Source organism: Nannobrachium achirus (assembly GCF_963921795.1).
Source record: "Nannobrachium achirus genome assembly, chromosome: 16".
In the NCBI taxonomy this organism is placed as follows: domain Eukaryota; kingdom Metazoa; phylum Chordata; class Actinopteri; order Myctophiformes; family Myctophidae; genus Nannobrachium; species Nannobrachium achirus.
Window position 1 is genome coordinate 34,361,109 of NC_137823.1, and position 20,003 is coordinate 34,381,111.

The 20,003-nt window shown below is 41.4% G+C and overlaps 2 protein-coding genes across 3 annotated transcripts; one reads left to right on the plus strand and one right to left on the minus strand.

Annotated features, from left to right (window-relative positions):
* Positions 1-3,297: 3,297 nt before the first annotated feature.
* Positions 3,298-5,839, plus strand: irak1bp1 (interleukin-1 receptor-associated kinase 1 binding protein 1; the record flags this gene model as incomplete). Its single annotated transcript, XM_080744878.1, has 4 exons — positions 3,298-3,569; positions 4,107-4,188; positions 4,373-4,503; positions 5,192-5,839. The coding sequence occupies 4 exons, from the start codon at positions 3,298-3,300 to the stop codon at positions 5,457-5,459; spliced, it is 753 nt and encodes a 250-aa protein (XP_080601004.1). The 3' UTR covers positions 5,460-5,839.
* Positions 5,840-5,962: 123 nt separating this feature from the next.
* On the minus strand, positions 5,963-19,908 carry LOC308300236 (uncharacterized protein). 2 transcript variants are annotated; one of them, XM_080744047.1, is made up of 7 exons: positions 19,698-19,908; positions 19,133-19,290; positions 14,727-14,819; positions 14,104-14,195; positions 12,782-12,942; positions 8,052-8,168; positions 5,963-7,516 (listed from the first exon to the last, which is right to left on the minus strand). In XM_080744047.1, exons 2-7 carry the CDS (start codon positions 19,255-19,257, stop codon positions 7,397-7,399), a joined length of 708 nt encoding a protein of 235 aa, XP_080600173.1. In that variant the 5' UTR covers positions 19,258-19,290; positions 19,698-19,908; the 3' UTR covers positions 5,963-7,396. The 2 variants fall into 2 exon arrangements, with proteins under 2 accessions (XP_080600173.1, XP_080600172.1); XM_080744046.1 differs by having other exon boundaries at positions 19,133-19,295.
* Positions 19,909-20,003: the final 95 nt, after the last annotated feature.

Sequence of the window (20,003 nt, forward strand, 5' to 3'; positions counted from 1 at the left end):
TTAAAATCAAAATAATATATGCTACTAATAATTATAATAATTTGAGCACAACTTCTTGAACTGTGACCCTCTTTCACTCACACACACACACACACACACACACACACACACACACATACACACACACACACACACACACACACACACGCACGCACGCACGCACGCGCGCACACACACACACACACACACACACACACACACACACACACACACACACACACACACACACACAACCAGACTGCACTCTGGGGTTTTTCAAGGCGAGTGTGAATTTGGGCGAGCGATCTGGTTACCCTATAGTAGGCCTAACCTATGTACACACATGTAGTCTGCCAGTACAAATTAAGTAACCAACAATGGACCAATCCCCAATCACATACACACCCATTGTAACTGTTACAATGGGTGTGTATGTGATTGGGGATTGGTCCATTAATAATCCTTTGCTTACGTTATGAATAAGCTATACCCATATTTAATCAAACACTTATAGCAAAATGATTTAGGTAGGCCTTAATATTGGCCTCCGGGCTCCGGCTGGTAAAATTATTTTACTAAATGTTGTTAATACATTAAAATACATAACGTAATATATCTACTAAATATTGGCCTATTGTTTTGATTGATTGATTGAAGAATTTATTAGAAGTTTGCAATAGAAAAAAGTACAGTTTCATGACAGTACAAATCACTGGTACAAGGTCAACTAAAAGGAGATCCTAGAAAGCCGAGGCTTATTTCCACAGGAACCACACTTTAAGTATCTCATATAACATTGAAAGACAGACGGATAGAACATAGTACTTTATCTAGGATAATATCAGTTTCAAAAGCATAACATCAAATACAAAAGGCAGAATACAAAGAAAAAGGGGGGGGGGAGCATGGGGGCTTAGTCTATTTACAAGTCACGGGTAGCTGCTGTCTGAAGGTGACTTTTCATACCAATTTTGAAGGAGGCTAGGGATTTGCTCTCCTTTAGGGCTTGTGGAAGGGCGTTCCACATGTTGATGGTATAGCAGGAGAACGAGTTAGCGCCTTGTTTAGTGTTAAATCTACGCTGATGATGATTAGTGGAGCTGCCTCTGGTGTTATGATCGTGAACATCCTTGACCTTTAAGAAGTAGTTTGTCAGGTACATGGGAATCTTGGAGGTGTAGTGTATCTTGTACACCAGGCCCATTGCAAGATGCTGTACTCTGTCAGCTACTTTGAGCCACCCCACGCTTTCGTGGTGATGCTCGGTAAGGTGGGTCAGAGGAGGGAGACCAAGCACAACCCTAATTAGTTTGTTTTGGGCTGTTTGGAGCTTTAGCTTTAAGGCAGCTGGGGCGTCGCGATACCAGACAAGGACTCCGTAATCAATGAGGGGCCCAATAAGAGCACCTCCTAGTGTCTTTCGGGATTTAATATTGATCAGTGGGGCAACTCTTTGCAAGAAGCGAATTCGTTGATTGACTTTATTGATTACCTTGGTGGTCATTTTTTCACTGGATAGGTTAGCCTCCAGGATGCAACCCAGGTAGCAGATGTGGTTTTTTCTTTCTATCACAGTGTCACCTACTTTAATTGTGAAGTTCTCAACTAGGCTAAGTTTCTGACTAGATCCAAAGAGGATACATTCAGTTTTGCCTAGGTGAATTGAGAGTCTGTTGTCATTGAGCCAGGTGCAGATCTTGTTAAGTTCACAGTTAAGGGCCTTTTCAACCTGCAAAATGTCTCTGCCTGAGACTAGGAGAGCCGAGTCATCCGCGAACAGAAACAGATTGCAGTTGTCCCAGTATTTAAAACGTAAATATGAAGAATGAATTGACAGCAAATACACTGTAGTAGAGCCGTTTGCATAAAGGAAAAACCTACCACAGTATGTGTTATGCATACAGAGTATCAAATGAGTTATGCTCACAATATCTACTTGTTTATGCTATTCTAATATTAATAATATTTTGTCCTTAAAGGTCACAATATTAGAATAGGCATATCTAATAATATGTTTTTATTATTTAAATATAATTTAAAAGAAAATAATATAACATATAAACTACAGTATGTTATATTTACCAGAAGCATCTTCAATAGCCATTACACTATAAATATGTCTTGATAGGCATATAATCAGATAAAACATCATATCCTAATGCAGTTATGTATCTAAAGATGAAAATACTTGGTAGGAAACATTATTTAGTCAAACTCCAGATGAGTGTCTCACAGCCTAACAAAGCTTGTCTGTTTATCTCAGTGGTCAGCATCAACTCATTAAAATGCTTTGTCTGCCACCTACAGACCAAACCTTAGAATCACTGCACACAGGATAGCCTACTGATACTGTAGATACATTCATTCTCCCTGTGACAATTACAAATATAAATAATGCAATTCAAACAAAATAAAACAAATTACATTGATTGTAGGCCTATATCAATTCTAATGTTTATTGCCATTAATTGGGTACCTGAGACCATATTTGATTTTTTTTAATATAGATATTTTTTGATTTACCAGACTGTAAACCACAAACTAGTATTTTTTTAATGTGATAAATGCACTCCCCCCTCATTTTGTTCAGTTGTCTGTTTTAATGTTATCTGCTCCCTTTGTCTGCTGAATATCGCTTGTACGGACTTATACTGTTGTTTTCCATTTTCCATAAGTATTGTCTTATAATTCCTGATATATATGAGTTAAGTAAAAAAGAATCTAATACAACAAAATGACTTGGGAGTGCAATAAGAATTTAACAGATTAAAAACTTCTAGTTCGTGGTTTACAGTCTGGTAAATAAAAAAAACATCTATGCTCAAAATTTTAAAATATGGACTTCGTCTCGGGTACTCAATTGTTAATAATGTATTTTAAATTAATGTCCCTCAGTTGACTGCCCCCCCTGTAACGCTGATGCAAATCCAACTGTAAATGTCCCCTGAATATTCCTCTAGGCACATGACTTCAGAAAGTAGCATATATTTTTAATAGGAAACAATTACTATTATTGTATCCGTCCCTAAAATGCATCTTTAGGGGAATGATAATAAATGATAATATCCTCTCCTTTTAGTTGACCTTGTACCAGTGAACTGTACTGTCATGAAACTACTGTACCTTTAGGCTTTTCCTCTGCAAACTTCAAATAGTCTTCAATCAATCAAACTCTTGCCTGCCATCTACTGACCAACGCAGGCGGACATTCAATGTTTTAGTCCTTTCGATGGACATGCCTACATAACCCACAATGCAACAGTCGTATTACCATAGCAGCGAGAAGTTGCTTTATGCCGCAGCCGCTCGCAGGCAGCCATGGATCGCCCTGCTACTCGAGTCTTCGGTGCGATACCTTCTTCTGCTGCCCGGGATTTGATTTATAACAACCAAGAGGTGGATTATTTGGAAGTGGCCACACAGCACACGGCTCAGCGGCAGAGAGAGGTCCACGTCTCTGGAACAGCGGAGATCTGCTGCCCGGCGGACCGCGGCTCTGTGCGGATCACAGTGAGCAACAGCAAGGAGTCTGTGAACGACGTCACTAACAGCATCTCTCGGCGGATCGATTATATTTTACAAACACTCAGGTGAAGAACTCAAAAAGTAGTTATTAACTGCTACTAGGCCTACTACTACCACCACTACTACTAGCCACGGAATTTCAGTAGTAGACGACTAGTAGTCAAAAAGTAAGCCAATAATAAAATAGGTTTTTATGTAGCCTATGGATACCCGGTTGAGTCTGGGCACCAAACATTTTGGGCAACTCAATGTTAAATTGTTTATATAGGCCTATATTATTCGTATATGAGATACATAGTGGTTCCTGTGTGAATAAGCCAAAAAGCTTACTAGGATCTCCTTTTAGTTGACCTTGTACCAGTGATTTGTACTGTCATGAAAGTGTACTTTTTCCTATGCAAACATCTAATAAACTCTTCAATCAATCAATCAATGCCCAAGATGATTGGTAGTGGCTGACTGGCTGTCCATACAATGTACTAAATGTAGGCTAAATATTATGTGCGTGTGTGTATATATTTTTGTTCGTTTACGTGCCAGTATGTGTATGTAGGCCTACTAGGCTATAACTAACTCACTAACTCTTGCTATTATAATTTAAGACAACACGAGTTGAAGGATGAAGACATCTCAGTGAGGCGGCATCTCCACAGAGAAGATGATCTTTACCACATGGACGCAGAGGTAGATTTATACACAAACTATTGATCATCCATGGTGTGTCATCTGTGTGTGACTGACTGTGGTATCCGAATAAGAGAGAGAGAGAGAGATGGACAGTTAGAGAGAGAGAAGAGAGAAATTTGTATTTTACAAACGTGAAGTAGTTCCAATCTGGGTTGCAATTCATGGTTCTCACTTCTCACAGGTCACAGCCAGTTTCTCAGACCAGGAGAAGATGGAGAAAGTGTGCAATGTTCTGTTGGAGAAACTGGACAAGAGTGTCTTTGTGGGACAACCACACTTCTACCATTCTGCTGAGTGCCTGAGTCAACTGAGGTGTGTACAGTACACCTGTGTAGACAGACACTGTGGCATGACAGCTTTAGCCAACAACACTGCAGAGCTCAAGACCCCGATGCTAGATAGGTTGCCTCGCGTTCGCGTCCTCACTGTTCTACTTCTTCCGACCCTTCGGTTGCGCTCGTAATAAACAATATCCAAACAAAAACATGTATTCTGACAAAGTTACACCTATTAAGAGCGAGTTAAGAGCTACAATCTATTTAAGTTTGTTTTGCTGGGAGATGTAAACAGACATGCACTGCATGACGTATTCCCTTAACCGCAGCACTTCCGCCACTTCAGTTTATGCAGCCCAGAGCGAATATTGTGGCCAGGGTGCTAGATAGGTTGGTGTTGGTTAGATCACATCGTACACCATTGCACTTGCAAAAAAGAAATCCTGCCCGACAATTGTGCAACAGTGGTTACCAGTTACCACGCTTACAACTCCTGCATCACATTTACTTTGATTTTGTAAACAGTGTTACGACGATTACCATCTGACAGTGACAGCTACACTTTCCGTGACAATTCTTGCTCTGTTGCAATTACTTTCACCTACAAGTCTTCAGAGTGCATTCACAAAAACAGTCAATTTGAGCTTCATGAATACATTTTGTCTTATGGCCGATCTACATTCCCCAATTTCCCCCCCTCTTTCTGTCAATCATTACACTTCCAGGACACGCGCCTGTGTGACTGCGGTTGAAAACGCCCAGCAGAAGGCCAGCGAGGTGTGTCACCTGTTGAGACAGAGCCTGGGTCCTCCTCTACAGCTCAGAGAGGAGGAGACCAAGGAGTGGAAGAGTGAGGAGGAGGAGGAGAGGGACAGACATTTGGGAGATGCCACCCAGACAAGAACCCCCCACAGACCCACCGTCACCGCCTTCTCCCGCGTCTCTGCAACCTTCAGTCTCCGACCCAGAGACAGACGAGCGGAGAAATTATGAACATACACTTCCAGCACAATGTTATTTAATTACCAAAACCTTTTGTATTTTAATAAAGCGCTATTGTACAAATACATTTGTGTCCAATAATGATGTTCTTACATTTGTCAACTTGAAACAAACTTTGTATGTACAGTAGTATTGTATGTACTACTAGTACAGTAGTTTTCAGATCCATATGCTTACTTAAAGGAATAGAGTAGACCGCTGTCAGTACAAAAAGATTTCCAGTCAGCGTTTTATATTATGCGTAGTTGTACATTTTGTCCAGTAATTAAATTAAATTTAAGTAATTAAATGTTATAACTTATCAAACATCCCGGAATAACTTATGTTGACTTAAGCATTACGGAATCCAATGTCTTACTCAAAAACCAAGCCACATTTGTTTTGAAACATCTTCACCAGGAATGTCAAGTCAATGTCAATGCCAGCCTTCCTGTATCACCCTAAAGTCGACTCGCATAACGCTTCTCTTTACAAAATCAATGATGGAATGAATCTAGGACAAACATAAAATATTTTTAATAACTATTGTTGTTCACATTATAAACACTGTACATTTAACCACTCATACTCGTAATGGCACCTGGGCCAGTACAGAATTCAGTAAGATACTGAATTGAATACTCTTATGTACAGACAATTACTTCTTCACATCATTGCAGATTCTTCTCAGATATCCCAGCCACACAGATCATCTCCTTCACAGTGAGGACTAGTAGGGGGGGGGGGGGGTTTGTCTCAGGTTGAGCATGATGAATAAGAGCATAGCAAATTATTTCATTGCAACATTGCCAGTTCCATTTAGCAGTAGCAATAGTGCAGCATGAGCTTAACACATTAAAACCTAGAAAGTAGCTGGAACTTTTTTGTGTTGGCATTTTTGAAAAATCTTGAAAATGGGTACTGATTTAGAAGCCCCCTCAAAAAGGGTGTGTGCAAATCAGAACAGAAACAATTATATCAATTAAAATAGCTTCCCATACCCCGTAAAAACATATCTCTGAAATCTAGACAAATAAAAGGAAAAACCTAAATAAATGAGTGGAGAAACGGACGGAAATCCGATGCTTCTATACAGGTGTGATGCATGATACGATTACACAATGAACATCCTATGCTATGGTCTGTGGCCTGTATAAAGATTCTGATGAGGCCCAGTTGACCTCGAGTTTGGATCAAGGTGGCAAGAGGAAAGATCGAAGTCTGTCACTAAGACTACTGTTCACATGTCCCGTTTGAGGTAAAGGTGACTGCAAAAAATACAAAGTTATTCTGAGTGTTCACCTTTATCCTACGACAAAACATTTATATCCTGAGTATGTTCGAAATAAAGGGTCATCAGAAGAGAAAACTATTATCGGCAGGCAGTGGCTCAAGAAGTAGAGCAGTGCCGCTTGGGAATTATTTTCCTTTAATGTGTCACCAGTCTGTATATGATAACATATTCGAATAATTCATGTAGAAGGTGTCTCCAAAAGGCACAAAGGTGTGATCCTCATATTGCACTCTCATCTGCAAGTTTTGACATACACGCTTTTGAGCACTTATGACTACTCTAGTGCGCACACAGTAGCAGCAGTAGTAAAATCTACTTTGGTGGTTTTGCATATCGTTTCGGTCCACTTGCACAGGTGCACTCACGCACATATCACAATGTTGAGCAGAAACCTTGCATCTCCATATTTCAACGTTTTATGTTTTTTGTAAAGTAATAACCTACTTCAGCGTATGACAGTGTTACGCAAAAGTGGAGAAAATAGCCAATCTACAAGCTCACATGTGACATTGAGAGCTACTTTTGAAAAGAATCTAAGTTGAAGTTTCTGCCCAACAATGACGATATTTAACTACATCCACACATATAATCATATACATCCAACTCATTCATATGCTTGCTGTGCACACACACACACCTGCATCTGCACACGCACTCAGTGGACCCAGTCATCATCCTCCTCATCCTCTGGGAAGATGTCTCGGAGCCAGGGCTGCATGACAAAGCGCTCTCCATCAAAGTGTGTGAAATACTCCTCCAACATGGGAATGTCTGGCTGGAAATATCCAACATAGAACAGTGAGTGAGCTGGGTTGCAGAAATTGTATAATTTCACACCACAGAATGGGAGGATTTTTGTGCAATTCCTTCCCATTGAATGGGGTGATTCATTGTAGGTTTAGGGCAAAGGCCTTTACACACCATTAAAGCAATGAAGGATTGAAAGTAAAAACAAATATTGGGACATGGTCTGTTAGGCCATCCCAATCTGAGATTCGTTTAACAGCAGCGTGAAAGGAGGTTTAAGGTTAGAGTGGATATGGTTACGGTAAGGGGGTATGATAGTGAATGATGTCAGTGCAACGTCCACAAAAGTCTGTAAAACTAGAGTCGTTATGGGTGGATACTGCCCAACACATTTTTGGAACTGAATAGAATATTAGAAGAACCAATACCAATACTCTAGAATTATTATTATTATTATGTTTCTAAGAGTGAGAATAGCAGAAGATTAAATGCAGATGCAAGTGTTATCTTACAAGCATTCCCTCATTGCATTGGCCTGGTTCAGGTCTACTACAGTACCATACCTTCATCCCAGTGATACGCTCCAGTTGTGTTTGGGGGAGGTAGGCCACGCGTACAGAGGACGACCCAGGACCACTGAACAGAACCTTGTAGTGAGGTGTGTTCTCAGCTTTGCTCTCCTGCACAAAGAAACACGCACACACACAAACATGTCAGTGAAGATAAGTGGCTTGTTTGTCCACTCCACACCCATGATATGACTTAACATGCCAGCACAGGATTCAATTTCCTCTACTTCCTTCCTTAACTTGCTATTCTCCACTATGCCACCAGATGCCCTCGGACTGACTGTCCCTCCTATCTACACACTTCTCTTCTCAGCAGTCCTACAGTGACCTATATTCTTTATTGTATTTATATTTTTGTTGTTTATTTGGACCAAAAGATATCAGAACAGCGAGCTGCAGTGGGTGATAACGTGACCTCAAGTACAGACCGTCTGAAACAATAAAGATGCATTCTCTGTTCTCGTGAACATGATGAGTACATTCTTCACAAGAAGCTGCACACAGACTTTGTGATCAGAGACAGTATTAAACCGAGACAGCCCAAATTAGTTATTTCTTGTATCAGTGCCTCACCCATTTGTCAGACAGAAAAGCAAGCTCGTGAAATCTGGCGACACAGATCACAGGACGTTTCCCAGATCTGACGACTAGGGCCAAGGGTTAGGCTCTGTGCATAACTGTAGTCCCTGGTTTCTAGAAGGCAGTATATCTGTTTCCTGTTCCGGTACAGTTTCCCATAGCTGTTGACGTTAACGCTTTCAACAGAGTGGAGTTCAATGCTGTAAACTTTAAACTTTGACCGGGCATCAACCAATAGGAAAAGAAAGCGCTGGAATTTCATTTATAGTTTTCTTTCAATAAACCAACTCCAACATAAGTCAAACAAACTACACAAAAGAAACTGGCACTGCCCACAACCTGCAAGAACAAAATGTGAAAATATATCTGACGCCTCTGCATGCATTGGCTACAATGTCTGACACAGATGACGTCACCTGGTAAGTGCTTGAGTGTGTGTGTGAGAGGTATAAATAGGAATGGGACACTTTGAAGGAGAGTCCTTCATTCATGACCCTTTCCACAACTTTTAAAACTCTGTTGAAGCCCACGATTCACACGCATTGAACTCTACATGGTTCAGCACCATCAACACGCCTATAACGGAACGTTCCGCCCATTTTCTCCCATATTATGGAAGTGTACGGGGAAGCTGCCACGTCTTAAGCGCTATGTGTGGTGACTGGGCCCTAAAAGGTGGATATTGGGCCAAACCGTAGTCATGTAGGGAGACCGTGCCCATTTAGGAGACCTGAAGACTTAAGTGTATATTGTTTCATACCATTGGTGAGGCTTGGAATTACCTATATTCTCTATACTATATCAAGTATCTTTTCCCTAATGTAAACCCCCTCACACACTCATACACAAACTGGAACTAGGGCAACTGCTCCAATGAAGGCAGGTGCACAAGCACAGTTGGGTTCCATGTGTGCCCATGCTCGTCATTCCCATATGAAGAGTTAGTCAACATTAAAGCCCTACAGAGCTCGAGGCTGCTAGTGTTTACAGCTAACTTCCAGGAACTATTAACTCATTCTGTGCCTATCCCGAACATGTTCGGCTTTATTTCAATCCAAAACATTTTTTTTTTTTATTAATTGACTTACCCTGAGCTGCTTGTAGAGTCGTGGGTGGTCCTGGCTCATCCTACGCTAGCCAGCTAGCCATTTTACATGGTCCGACGATATATTCCATTAAAAATGGTTTAAAATACATTTTTGAGCCCCCCAATGTTCACCAAATGTTCAGCGCCGCTTCCGGAACGTAGTCCAGTGTGCCTATCCCGAACATGTTCGGCTTTTTTAATGAAATGAATAAAATGATCCGAGGCCTTCTGAAGCCTGAGCCTAAATTTAAAATCCAGTGGTCCAAATCCTGGGGAAGCCATGCCGGCCGTTAGCCGCGAACGTAGCCGCGAATCGCCGCCGTATCCAATGAAAAACCACATCTTTGGAGGCCCATATCTCTGGATTGTGTTTTTAGGGATGTGGCGCGAGGTTTATTTACGGCGAAATCGCCGAAAAATGATCTTTAAAATGACAAAATGGGAATAGCTATTCTGTTAGCATTATCATCCGGGACCTTTCCATGACGTGCACGAACGTGAGCACGCGCGTCACTGCAACGTGAGCCCCCGGATGCTAATGCAGTCCCCTATGGGAGAAAGTCTGGCATTCTTTGGTGCCCTCTAGGGGCTGGCACTGGAAGCGTTAAGAGGCTCCATGATCTGGAAAACAAATGTGTCCGTTGGAATAAAAGGAGTTGATACAAGTCTCTTGTGAGTCATTAATTACATGGCTCTGGCACACACCAGTTCCACCAGCTCACTGCTTCTGTTCCCTGCCAGAATGTTACTTGGTGTTTCAGGTAGGGATGGGACAATAAGCGATATACCGGTAATCGTTTATCGTGATAAAAACACTCAGAATAATCGTTTTGTGGAGATTTAATTTATCGTGAAATTGTCCTCCGTCATGCACTGGGATCAATTCACCTTTTATTTGCCGAGCTGCATATCCGGTACCACTTAAACCCTCTAAAACATACTTATAATATAGGTATTTGATACTTCTCTTTTTTTTCACTCTCTACCAAAAATAGCCGATCTACAAGCTCACAACACGGCATTGTGAGCTTGTAGATCAGCTATTTTTGGGCAAATGTTCCACCCCAGGATAAAGGATGTTGGGAACATTTTGATTATGGCAATAATATCTTAAATCGTCACAATAATCGTGATATGAAATTTTCATATCGTCGACCTAGTTTCAGGTCTTGACTTGTTCTATTCTCTGTATCCTTATTCAGTCTTTCTGGTTATGTGAATCCTGCTGCATTTATGTTTACCATTTCTGCTTGCCTCAGTACCGTCTCCAGAACCTGTTCCACCTGCCTGTTTGGGCTTTGGTTTCCTGGCTACTCCTTATTTGGATTTATTACGTGTATTAGTCCTGTCTTCCTGGTTTTGAAATTCGCCTGCCTCATCATCCCATGAGCCATGTATCTCATTCTGTATGTATTACCCACTTACAAATTTACAATTTAGGCATTTAGCAGACACTCTTAACTCTTATTCTGCCAGATGTTGTTATTTATTATTGGGTTTTGTGCCAGCAAAAGCACCTTACCTTTGCGATGATATAGACAAAGGTGTATTCTTTTTTTTTTTGAAATTTTCTCTTAAAGAGTGTGCCGTGGCTCTACCAGCAGTAGGGGGCAGCCTCATGCAAGAATTAATGTGAAAATGGTCTCAGATCGACTCTTGCTTGTCAAGGCTGTTCAAGGCTGATGAGTCGCTACAGAGCAATAGATCCAGAGAAAAACACATGGAAGAGTGTTGTGACTCCATTGATGTTAACGTCCAGTTGGATTTTAAGAGTACTTTTATGGGAGCTGTTTCAACGGTAGACACCCGCGCGACACCTCAACAGGTTACAGACATCAAACCAAGGTACAAAAGAACGAGCCAAAGAACGTACAATTGGCATTATCGGGCCGTCAAAAATGGGGCGAACGGGAACGTTCAAAGCGTGGATAGAGTTAATCCAGAGCGATTTACAATAAGCAAGGACGGCTCAAGGCAATACATCAAATGCATAGAAACAGTAATCTAGGATCGTAGGTAAACCAAGAACCGTCAGTCAATCGTCAGTCTAACAGTTGAATAACCAAAAGATCAATCAATAATCAGGACATACACACTATAGCAGGGGTCTTCAACAGGGGGTCCTCAGAGTTACTACAGGGGGGGCCGCCAAATCTTTGTGTGATAGGATCATGTTTTTTACATTAACCATTTGAACCCTAGCATCCCTATTCTGAGTGGAACATAAGCCAAAAATAGCAGATGTACAAGCTTACAACGCCTCGCAGCGTGAGGCGTTGTAAGCTTGTAGATCAGCTATTTTTTGCAAAGAGGTTTATAGAGGGAAAAGAAGAACAGACTTAAGTATTTGACAGTTCAAGTGGTTAAATGTCTGAAGATACACATTACTCCAACAGGATGACAAGAAATCTATGAACATTTTCAATCTGCAAGACAATGATATACAATATGTAGTGGGGGTCCCTGCTTCATCTATCTCTCTTAGCTAAGGCCAAGGGGTCCCTGGCTGAAAGCGTTGAAGACCCCTGCACTATAGGATGCCAGGAGGCAACAGTCTACATAACATGCCAGCACTTAAACCCTATATACTGCATGTTGTTGACCAGAGTGCCCAGGGAGGGGTCTACACATGGCCTCCTCCTTGTTTCCCCCTCTACACCAAAGATCTACATGCTCACAACATGTTGTGTGGATCGGCTTTTTTTCTTTGTTATTTCTGCCCAATGTTCACCCTTTATGACATGCTCAGAATGGGGATGCTAGTGTTCATGTGGTTAATAAATCCACTTGAATGCACGTGCTCTGCCTCAGGCTGCGTTTGGGCCTTTCCCCACTCCAGTAGCTGTCAAACACCACTTTTGGTAGCATCATGCTAGATAAATTAAATTTCATCGATGTAATTTGTAAAAACCTAAGTGAAACTGAAACAGACCATACTTTCATATTCACAAACCCATGTTGTCTTTGGAGGCATACACTGGCTTTGACATGCCACTTACACCATAAATATATTAAATATACTGTATACAGTAGCACATAGAACTTTTTAACTACTAACCTCTGAGTCAGGATCTACGTTGTTGTTCCACCCTGGAGGCGCTTTGAGCTCGGGGTCCCAGCTCACCACCACCCCAACCAGGCTACGCCTTCTCTCCAGCACCACGTCCCCCACCCGCAGGAACACAAACGGGGGACGGGGGCTACGCACCTCCTTGGAGGCTAGGGGAGAAAATGTGAAAGCAAGTCAGGATAGTTGAGGGGGTCTTATACGTATATGAGAAGTATGCACTACTAGCACTAGTGCTAGGCATCTATAAATTACATTTTTGTTTGAGTACACTACATTTTAGTCTTCCCGATCGAATTTTGTCTGCTTATTTCTCCAATTTTACTTGTTTATCCTGTATGAGTCCTGATTGGATAAAATTTGTATCCCGACCTGAAAATGTATATTCTGTATACCAGGGGTGCCCACACTTTTTTGACGTGAGATCTACTTTTAAAATGACTAGCTCAACATGATCTACCCATCCAAAATGTTTTAGCTGATGGCCTGAGGGGGGCTTTGGAATTGGAATAGCAGCACTGGCGTTACATTTCAGACAAACAAACTTACTGTAAGGGGGAAATAAATGGGGAATACTAGATCACGATCTACCTTTTGGGCACCCCTGCTGTATACTAAAGAGCAGGACAGAAAGGAAGACCCCTGTTACTAAACAAACTCTCTTATAGCAGTATGCCCGTGGGCGATAAATGTCCCACCAACGATAATATCTGGCCCGGAAAAGAAACATTTAATACATTTTACAATATCTAACTGTTCTATAAACTGTAGGTAGGACATGGCTTTGCATTGATGAAATCGGGTAGGATGAACGCATAGTATTTCCATTCTTGGAATGAAAGTCCACTTTAAACTTTTGGATGAAAAACGGAAACTGTGATTCACATACCTTAAAGAATATATTGTTTCTCTCTGTTCTATGAACAGACCTTGAGCTACGAAAGAGCTCTTTGTTCGAAAAGGAGTATGACTGTCTGTCTCCAGATTAATGTTCTTTTTAAATGTTTTGATGAACAAAATATCCTCTATAAGTGTCACATTCCAGGATAGGGCCTGCACAAAATTATTACACAAGCATTTCTGTATGCATCTGTTACGTTTGATTCCACGACCATTTCTATCAATAGTTATACCACAAACATCTTTATGTAATCACTTTTATAGCAAGATCCTAAAATCAGCCATTGCTGCACCTTTAAGGATAAGATACTGGATTTACAAAACAAACAGGTCTTACATAACTATTTTTAACTTCTTTATGAATATTTCCCTCAACCCAAAAGGGCCAAACATGTCAGTATGTTGACACAAACCTCCAAAGTATCCCTGAGCGTTGTCATAAAGCATGACCTCTATTGCAGCTGACTCAGCTGTCCCATCTTCCTCTGCAAAACCAACCAGCGACCTAAAGAGAGAAAACAATATTCTCAACGCCGTTGTGAACTTGAGCGTGAGCTATTTTAGGCAAAGGGGTTTGGTGTAGAGGGGAAAAGGAGCAGACTAAGTACAGAGTGAAAAGTTAAGTTTATTAAGTATTGACGGTTCAAGTGGTTAAATATCTGAAAAGACAAATTGACATGCCTGCTTCATCTCTTTCTCAGCTAAGGGGTCCTTGGCCTGAAAACGTTGAAGACCCCTGTTGTAGTGTCATGTTCTGCTAACACCATTGTGTCTAAAATATTCCAAAATCTGACTGAAAATATATTTTCAGACCCGTTTTCTACCAAGTATTGTCGTGCCGCAAAATCTCAGGCCTACAAATCATTTTGTAGCCCAGATATTTAGTTTTATTGAAGCTGAGAACATCAACAGCATTCCCACTTCCCATTTATAGATATATTTTTTGTTTTAAGTGTGTTATTAAATGCACAATGCAGTTAAAATATAAATATCATCCTCTATACACAAAATAAGTAACAAAATATTTCCGACTCACATGATGTTAGACATTTGCTGTGAAATCCACTCGTTCCATTTTGAAATGGAACTCCCTACAAACGACCTCCACTCCTTCCAAACCCTCAGCAGCCTGACAAGTTAAAGATAAGAAATATTGTTTGCTGTGGGTAAATTCTGGTGTTGGAGCAGCAGCAGTTAAGTGTGAACTGGCTGGGCAACTAAATGAAAATATGTAAAAAAAAAAAAACTAAAAAAAAACGATATTTAGCACATCTAAATGACCCTAATCTTCCTCTTGAAGGTTAATTGAATAAAACTTGATCGACAATCGACTAAATAGATGTGTGATGAAGCCCTGTATTATACTTTGTTGTACAATGGTGCCGTGCAAAGGTAGTGAGCCGATATTAACAGTACAGATCTTGAGTGTGTGCATGTGCAAAAAAGAAAAAGAAATTATAATGGCAAAATGCACTGGGTCTGACTGAGATAACAATATGCATATTCTATCAATAAATATAAGTATAAATGTATAATGTATCACCACTGAATAGGCTATAAGCATGAATGTAACAACAATGAATATATGGTCGGCTATAGTCCTATCCTTCTGCTGAGCTGGGATAAGGTGTCAAGCACTGTGACCGTCACAGTACGACACACGCACAAGATCTTTTTTTTTATTTACAGTAAATGCAACATACGGTCGTAATAAATCTCTAAAAGACAATCAACACTCATGATACAGTATTATGTACATACATACAACACGTTGTATGCACATACTGTATACAGTTTGAGTATATGCTTGCTTCCTTGATGTAAAGACAGTATTGAATATCAATAGTGAATATGAGAGACTGATATACAGTAGTGTCAGTCAGCCTTCAACAGTGGGTATCTGGATTATGTCCAGTCTGTCAACAAGGAATAATAAATACAGTATATAAACAATGAATGTATAGTTACCGTATCCTTAATAGGCATCTGTAATGTTTCAGTGTGTACAGTATGGTAGAGAACATCCCAGTAGTGCAAGTGTTCCAGATATCCCAAAGACAGAACATTTATATAGCCTAGTGCTTAACCCACATAATGTGCCCTATATATTTTGTTCTAAGATCAATTGTGAAAATATCAGAACTACTAGATTTAAAATAAAATATGGAAATGTTCACCTGACATGCCCATAATAGGGACAAAAAGTGAAAATGTGACATATCCAGACAGAACCAATAATGTTTCTGCATGTTTGTGTTTACCTTGCGTGTTATTGGTTAAGATTAGTATATTAATAGTGTTTCTCAAACCTTCAAATTCCAAGGTCTCCCCTTAACTCTGTCTCTGACAGTGTACAAATGGAACCAAATGGATTCATTTGGTTCCATTTGTACACTGTCAGAGTTACAGACTTGTAAGGGTCAATTTAGACCCCCATAAAGGAACCCACAGGGGCCTTTTCCACCGGCAAAGAACCAGTTCGGGTTCTTTCTCCCACCTATGCTATGGCAACTTTCTTGGAACCCTGGTTCGTTCTTGCAAACCTGCCGCGAAACAACCTTTACGGTTCGGAACCAACTCAGTTCTCGGTGGAAAAGCTCACCTCTGGTTCATCCCATGGGTGGGAGAAAGAACCTGAACCGGTTCTTTGCCGGTGGAAAAGGCCCCACAGAGTCCCTGGAATCCACTGTATTTCCCTGTCCCTGGAACCACTGTATTTAGGCTATATTGTGTGTAGGCCCTGGCCTATTGATTGATTGATTGATTGAAGAATTTATTAGAAGTTTGCAATAGAAAAAAAGTACAGTTTCATGACAGTACAAATCACTGGTACAAGGTCAACTAAAAGGAGATCCTAGAAAGCAGAGGCTTATTTCCACAGGAACCACACTTTAAGTATCTCATATAACATTGAAAGACAGACGGATAGAACATAGTACTTTATCTAGGATAATATCAGTTTCAAAAGCATAACATCAAATACAAAAGGCAGAATACAAAGAAAAAGGGGGGGGGGGAGCATGGGGGCTTAGTCTATTTACAAGTCACGGGTAGCTGCTGTCTGAAGGTGACTTTTCATACCAATTTTGAAGGAGGCTAGGGATTTGCTCTCCTTTAGGGCTTGTGGAAGGGCGTTCCACATGTTGATGGTATAGCAGGAGAACGAGTTAGCGCCTTGTTTAGTGTTAAATCTACGCTGATGATGATTAGTGGAGCTGCCTCTGGTGTTATGATCGTGAACATCCTTGACCTTTAAGAAGTAGTTTGTCAGGTACATGGGAATCTTGGAGGTGTAGTGTATCTTGTACACCAGGCCCATTGCAAGATGCTGTACTCTGTCAGCTACTTTGAGCCACCCCACGCTTTCGTGGTGATGCTCGGTAAGGTGGGTCAGAGGAGGGAGACCAAGCACAACCCTAATTAGTTTGTTTTGGGCTGTTTGGAGCTTTAGCTTTAAGGCAGCTGGGGCGTCGCGATACCAGACAAGGACTCCGTAATCAATGAGGGGCCCAATAAGAGCACCTCCTAGTGTCTTTCGGGATTTAATATTGATCAGTGGGGCAACTCTTTGCAAGAAGCGAATTCGTTGATTGACTTTATTGATTACCTTGGTGGTCATTTTTTCACTGGATAGGTTAGCCTCCAGGATGCAACCCAGGTAGCAGATGTGGTTTTTTCTTTCTATCACAGTGTCACCTACTTTAATTGTGAAGTTCTCAACTAGGCTAAGTTTCTGACTAGATCCAAAGAGGATACATTCAGTTTTGCCTAGGTGAATTGAGAGTCTGTTGTCATTGAGCCAGGTGCAGATCTTGTTAAGTTCACAGTTAAGGGCCTTTTCAACCTGCAAAATGTCTCTGCCTGAGACTAGGAGAGCCGAGTCATCCGCGAACAGAAACAGATTGCAGTCACAAGCAGATGACATGTCGTTTACGTATATTAAGAACAACAGTGGTCCTAGTATACTCCCTTGAGGTACTCCACAGTTTACTGGGAGGGGGGGGGGACAGGGTTCCGTTGACTTCCACCATCTGTTCCCTCCCCACCAAGTAAGAGTGCATCCATCTCACTGCTGTGCTATCAAGACCAATAGCTTTGAGTTTTTCGATCAGAATAGAATGATCGACGGTGTCAAATGCCTTCTGGAGGTCCAGCATGACCATGCCACAATATTTGCCATCGTGAATTTCACGTTTGATGTAATCATTCAAATAGATGAGGCATGTATCTGTGGAATGGGACTCTCTGAAGCCAGACTGGAACTCGTAGATCAGTTTATTCTCTTCAAGATATTTAGCCACCTGTTCATAGACAATTTTTTCCATTACCTTAGAGATGGAACTAAGGATTGAGATTGGCCTGTAGTTGCCAGGGTCAAGTTTACTGCCTTTTTTGTGCAGGGGGGTTACCTTGGCTAATTTGAAGTCCTGGGGGACATAACCCTGCTTGATAGATAGATTAATAATATGGGTAATGATTGGGGCAATGGTGGCAGCTGAGTCTATGAGAAATTTGGGGGCAATTTTATCATGGCCAGCGGCCTTGAATTGAGGTAGGGTGCGCAGTTTTTTAAACACTTCATCAGTTGACACCGTGGCAAGTTTAAAGTTGTCTTTGCATACCCCAAGGTTCCTGTAGAATTTCAAGATGTGCCTAACACCAAACAGCCCAGATGGAGCGGGCAGTTTATTGACCAGATTTTTGGCCATGGAGGTGAAGTAGATGTTGACATTTTTGGCTACATCAAGACTATCCGTGAGGAGGGTTATGGGAGTTTGGATGGATATGTTGTTGGCTATGGATCTGAGTTTAGCACCACAGCCTAGCTGGGTTTTAAATAGCTTCCATAGGTCTCGTGGTTTGTGGATGTTTTCCTCAACTTTCTCATCCAAGTAGTTTTTTTTGGCAGAAAGGATTAAGGAGGTTGTCCGATTTCTCAGTTTATTAGCCTCTAAACTGACTATTTCTAATTTGGCTTTAAGGTGTTTATTGGGGCCTTTTTTGAGTTTGTGATTATATTTGCGTTTCTCAGAGTATTTTTTGTCTCTGAGTTTCATTGATTCACAGATTTCCGAATTCCACCATGGCTGTGAGCGGGCTTTAACCCTGACCCTACGCAAAGGAGCCACTTCGTCTAGGGTAGTGTTGAAAATGGATTTAAAGCCTAGCCAGGCTTCATCGACCTGAGTGCTAGCTAGTACTGGGGACCAGTCAGATTTCTCCAGTTTGTGGTTAAAGGCTTCGCTAGAGTATGTTTTGAGGTTTCTAGCTTCAACTGTTTTGTGGCCGTCAGCTTTGGACTTATGTATTTTGCGGGTGCAGTAAATGATATCATGGTCGCTTAGACCACCACATTCAATAGTCCCACTCGCGGAGACTTTAGATTTGTCTGTGGTTACAATGAGATCTATAATGGTCAGACTGTGTAATACCGGTCCGTACCGCGTGGTGGCGTGGTATCGCTCAGCCGTGGTGGGTCCGGTCCACTTGGCGATGAAGTACTGTGCAGGGACCGCCGACAGGAGCAGCAGCACCTGCAGCACGGTGGTCACCGTGAGCTGAGGCATCACTTCTTCTGGAGAGGTCTGTCTGTCACTCACCTGGGCTGGGAAACACGGACACCCCCGGCCAATGTAAACAAGCATGGGAGAGGGGACCCTCTACAAGTCTGTAACTCTGCACACATTTGGTTCCATTTGTATATTCTCAGAGTCATCAGAGTTAAAATTCTTGAAATAAAAAAAAAGTTTGAGAACCACCACTGTCTGTGGGCTAAATAATCAATCCTAGCATGCTGCTCACGTGTGGCATGAAACACACGATTCTATAAAACAGTTTTAGCATAGCCTAATAATCACTTTGTTGGCAAGTTTGGCTACAGGTGCTTCAAAAACCTGAATTGCGTCGTTGAAAGCCACATATCAATACACCAGTTGTACAGTAGACTATCTTCTCTGTTCAACAGCATGATTTACTCAATTTAATTTGTTATAAGTAGATTCCTTACCTTCAATCAAATTATCAAACTATGAGAACTTTCGGTCAACTATCTGCCACGCATTGTGCCTGAGAGCAGCTGTGTCAGCCTGTGTGTTTGAGACTACAACACCTGTGTTGTGTAGTATGGAGACAACAAGTGACGCGGTTTCACTTCGGTTGGTTGTGTGTATTTACATAAAAACGCGTGCTCCTGCCACTGGCACCTGTGTATTTACATCCTTATATTAAAATTGCCCAACTATCGTGTCCGTCCAATCGTTGCAGCCCACGAGAGAAGCACCGGACCTGTCGCGCGTCGCCACGTCAGGGGCGG

Bases quoted from the DNA above. Each gene is read 5' to 3' on its own strand.
- LOC308300236 (XM_080744047.1), bottom strand. From the start codon at position 19,257: ATGCCTCAGCTCACGGTGACCACCGTGCTGCAGGTGCTGCTGCTCCTG. The intron at 14,820-19,132 runs GTACGGACCGGT...TTAACTTGTCAG, and splicing joins CGATACCACGCCACCACGCG to GCTGCTGAGGGTTTGGAAGG. The intron at 8,169-12,781 runs GTTAGTAGTTAA...TTCTTTGTGCAG, and splicing joins ACGTAGATCCTGACTCAGAG to GAGAGCAAAGCTGAGAACAC.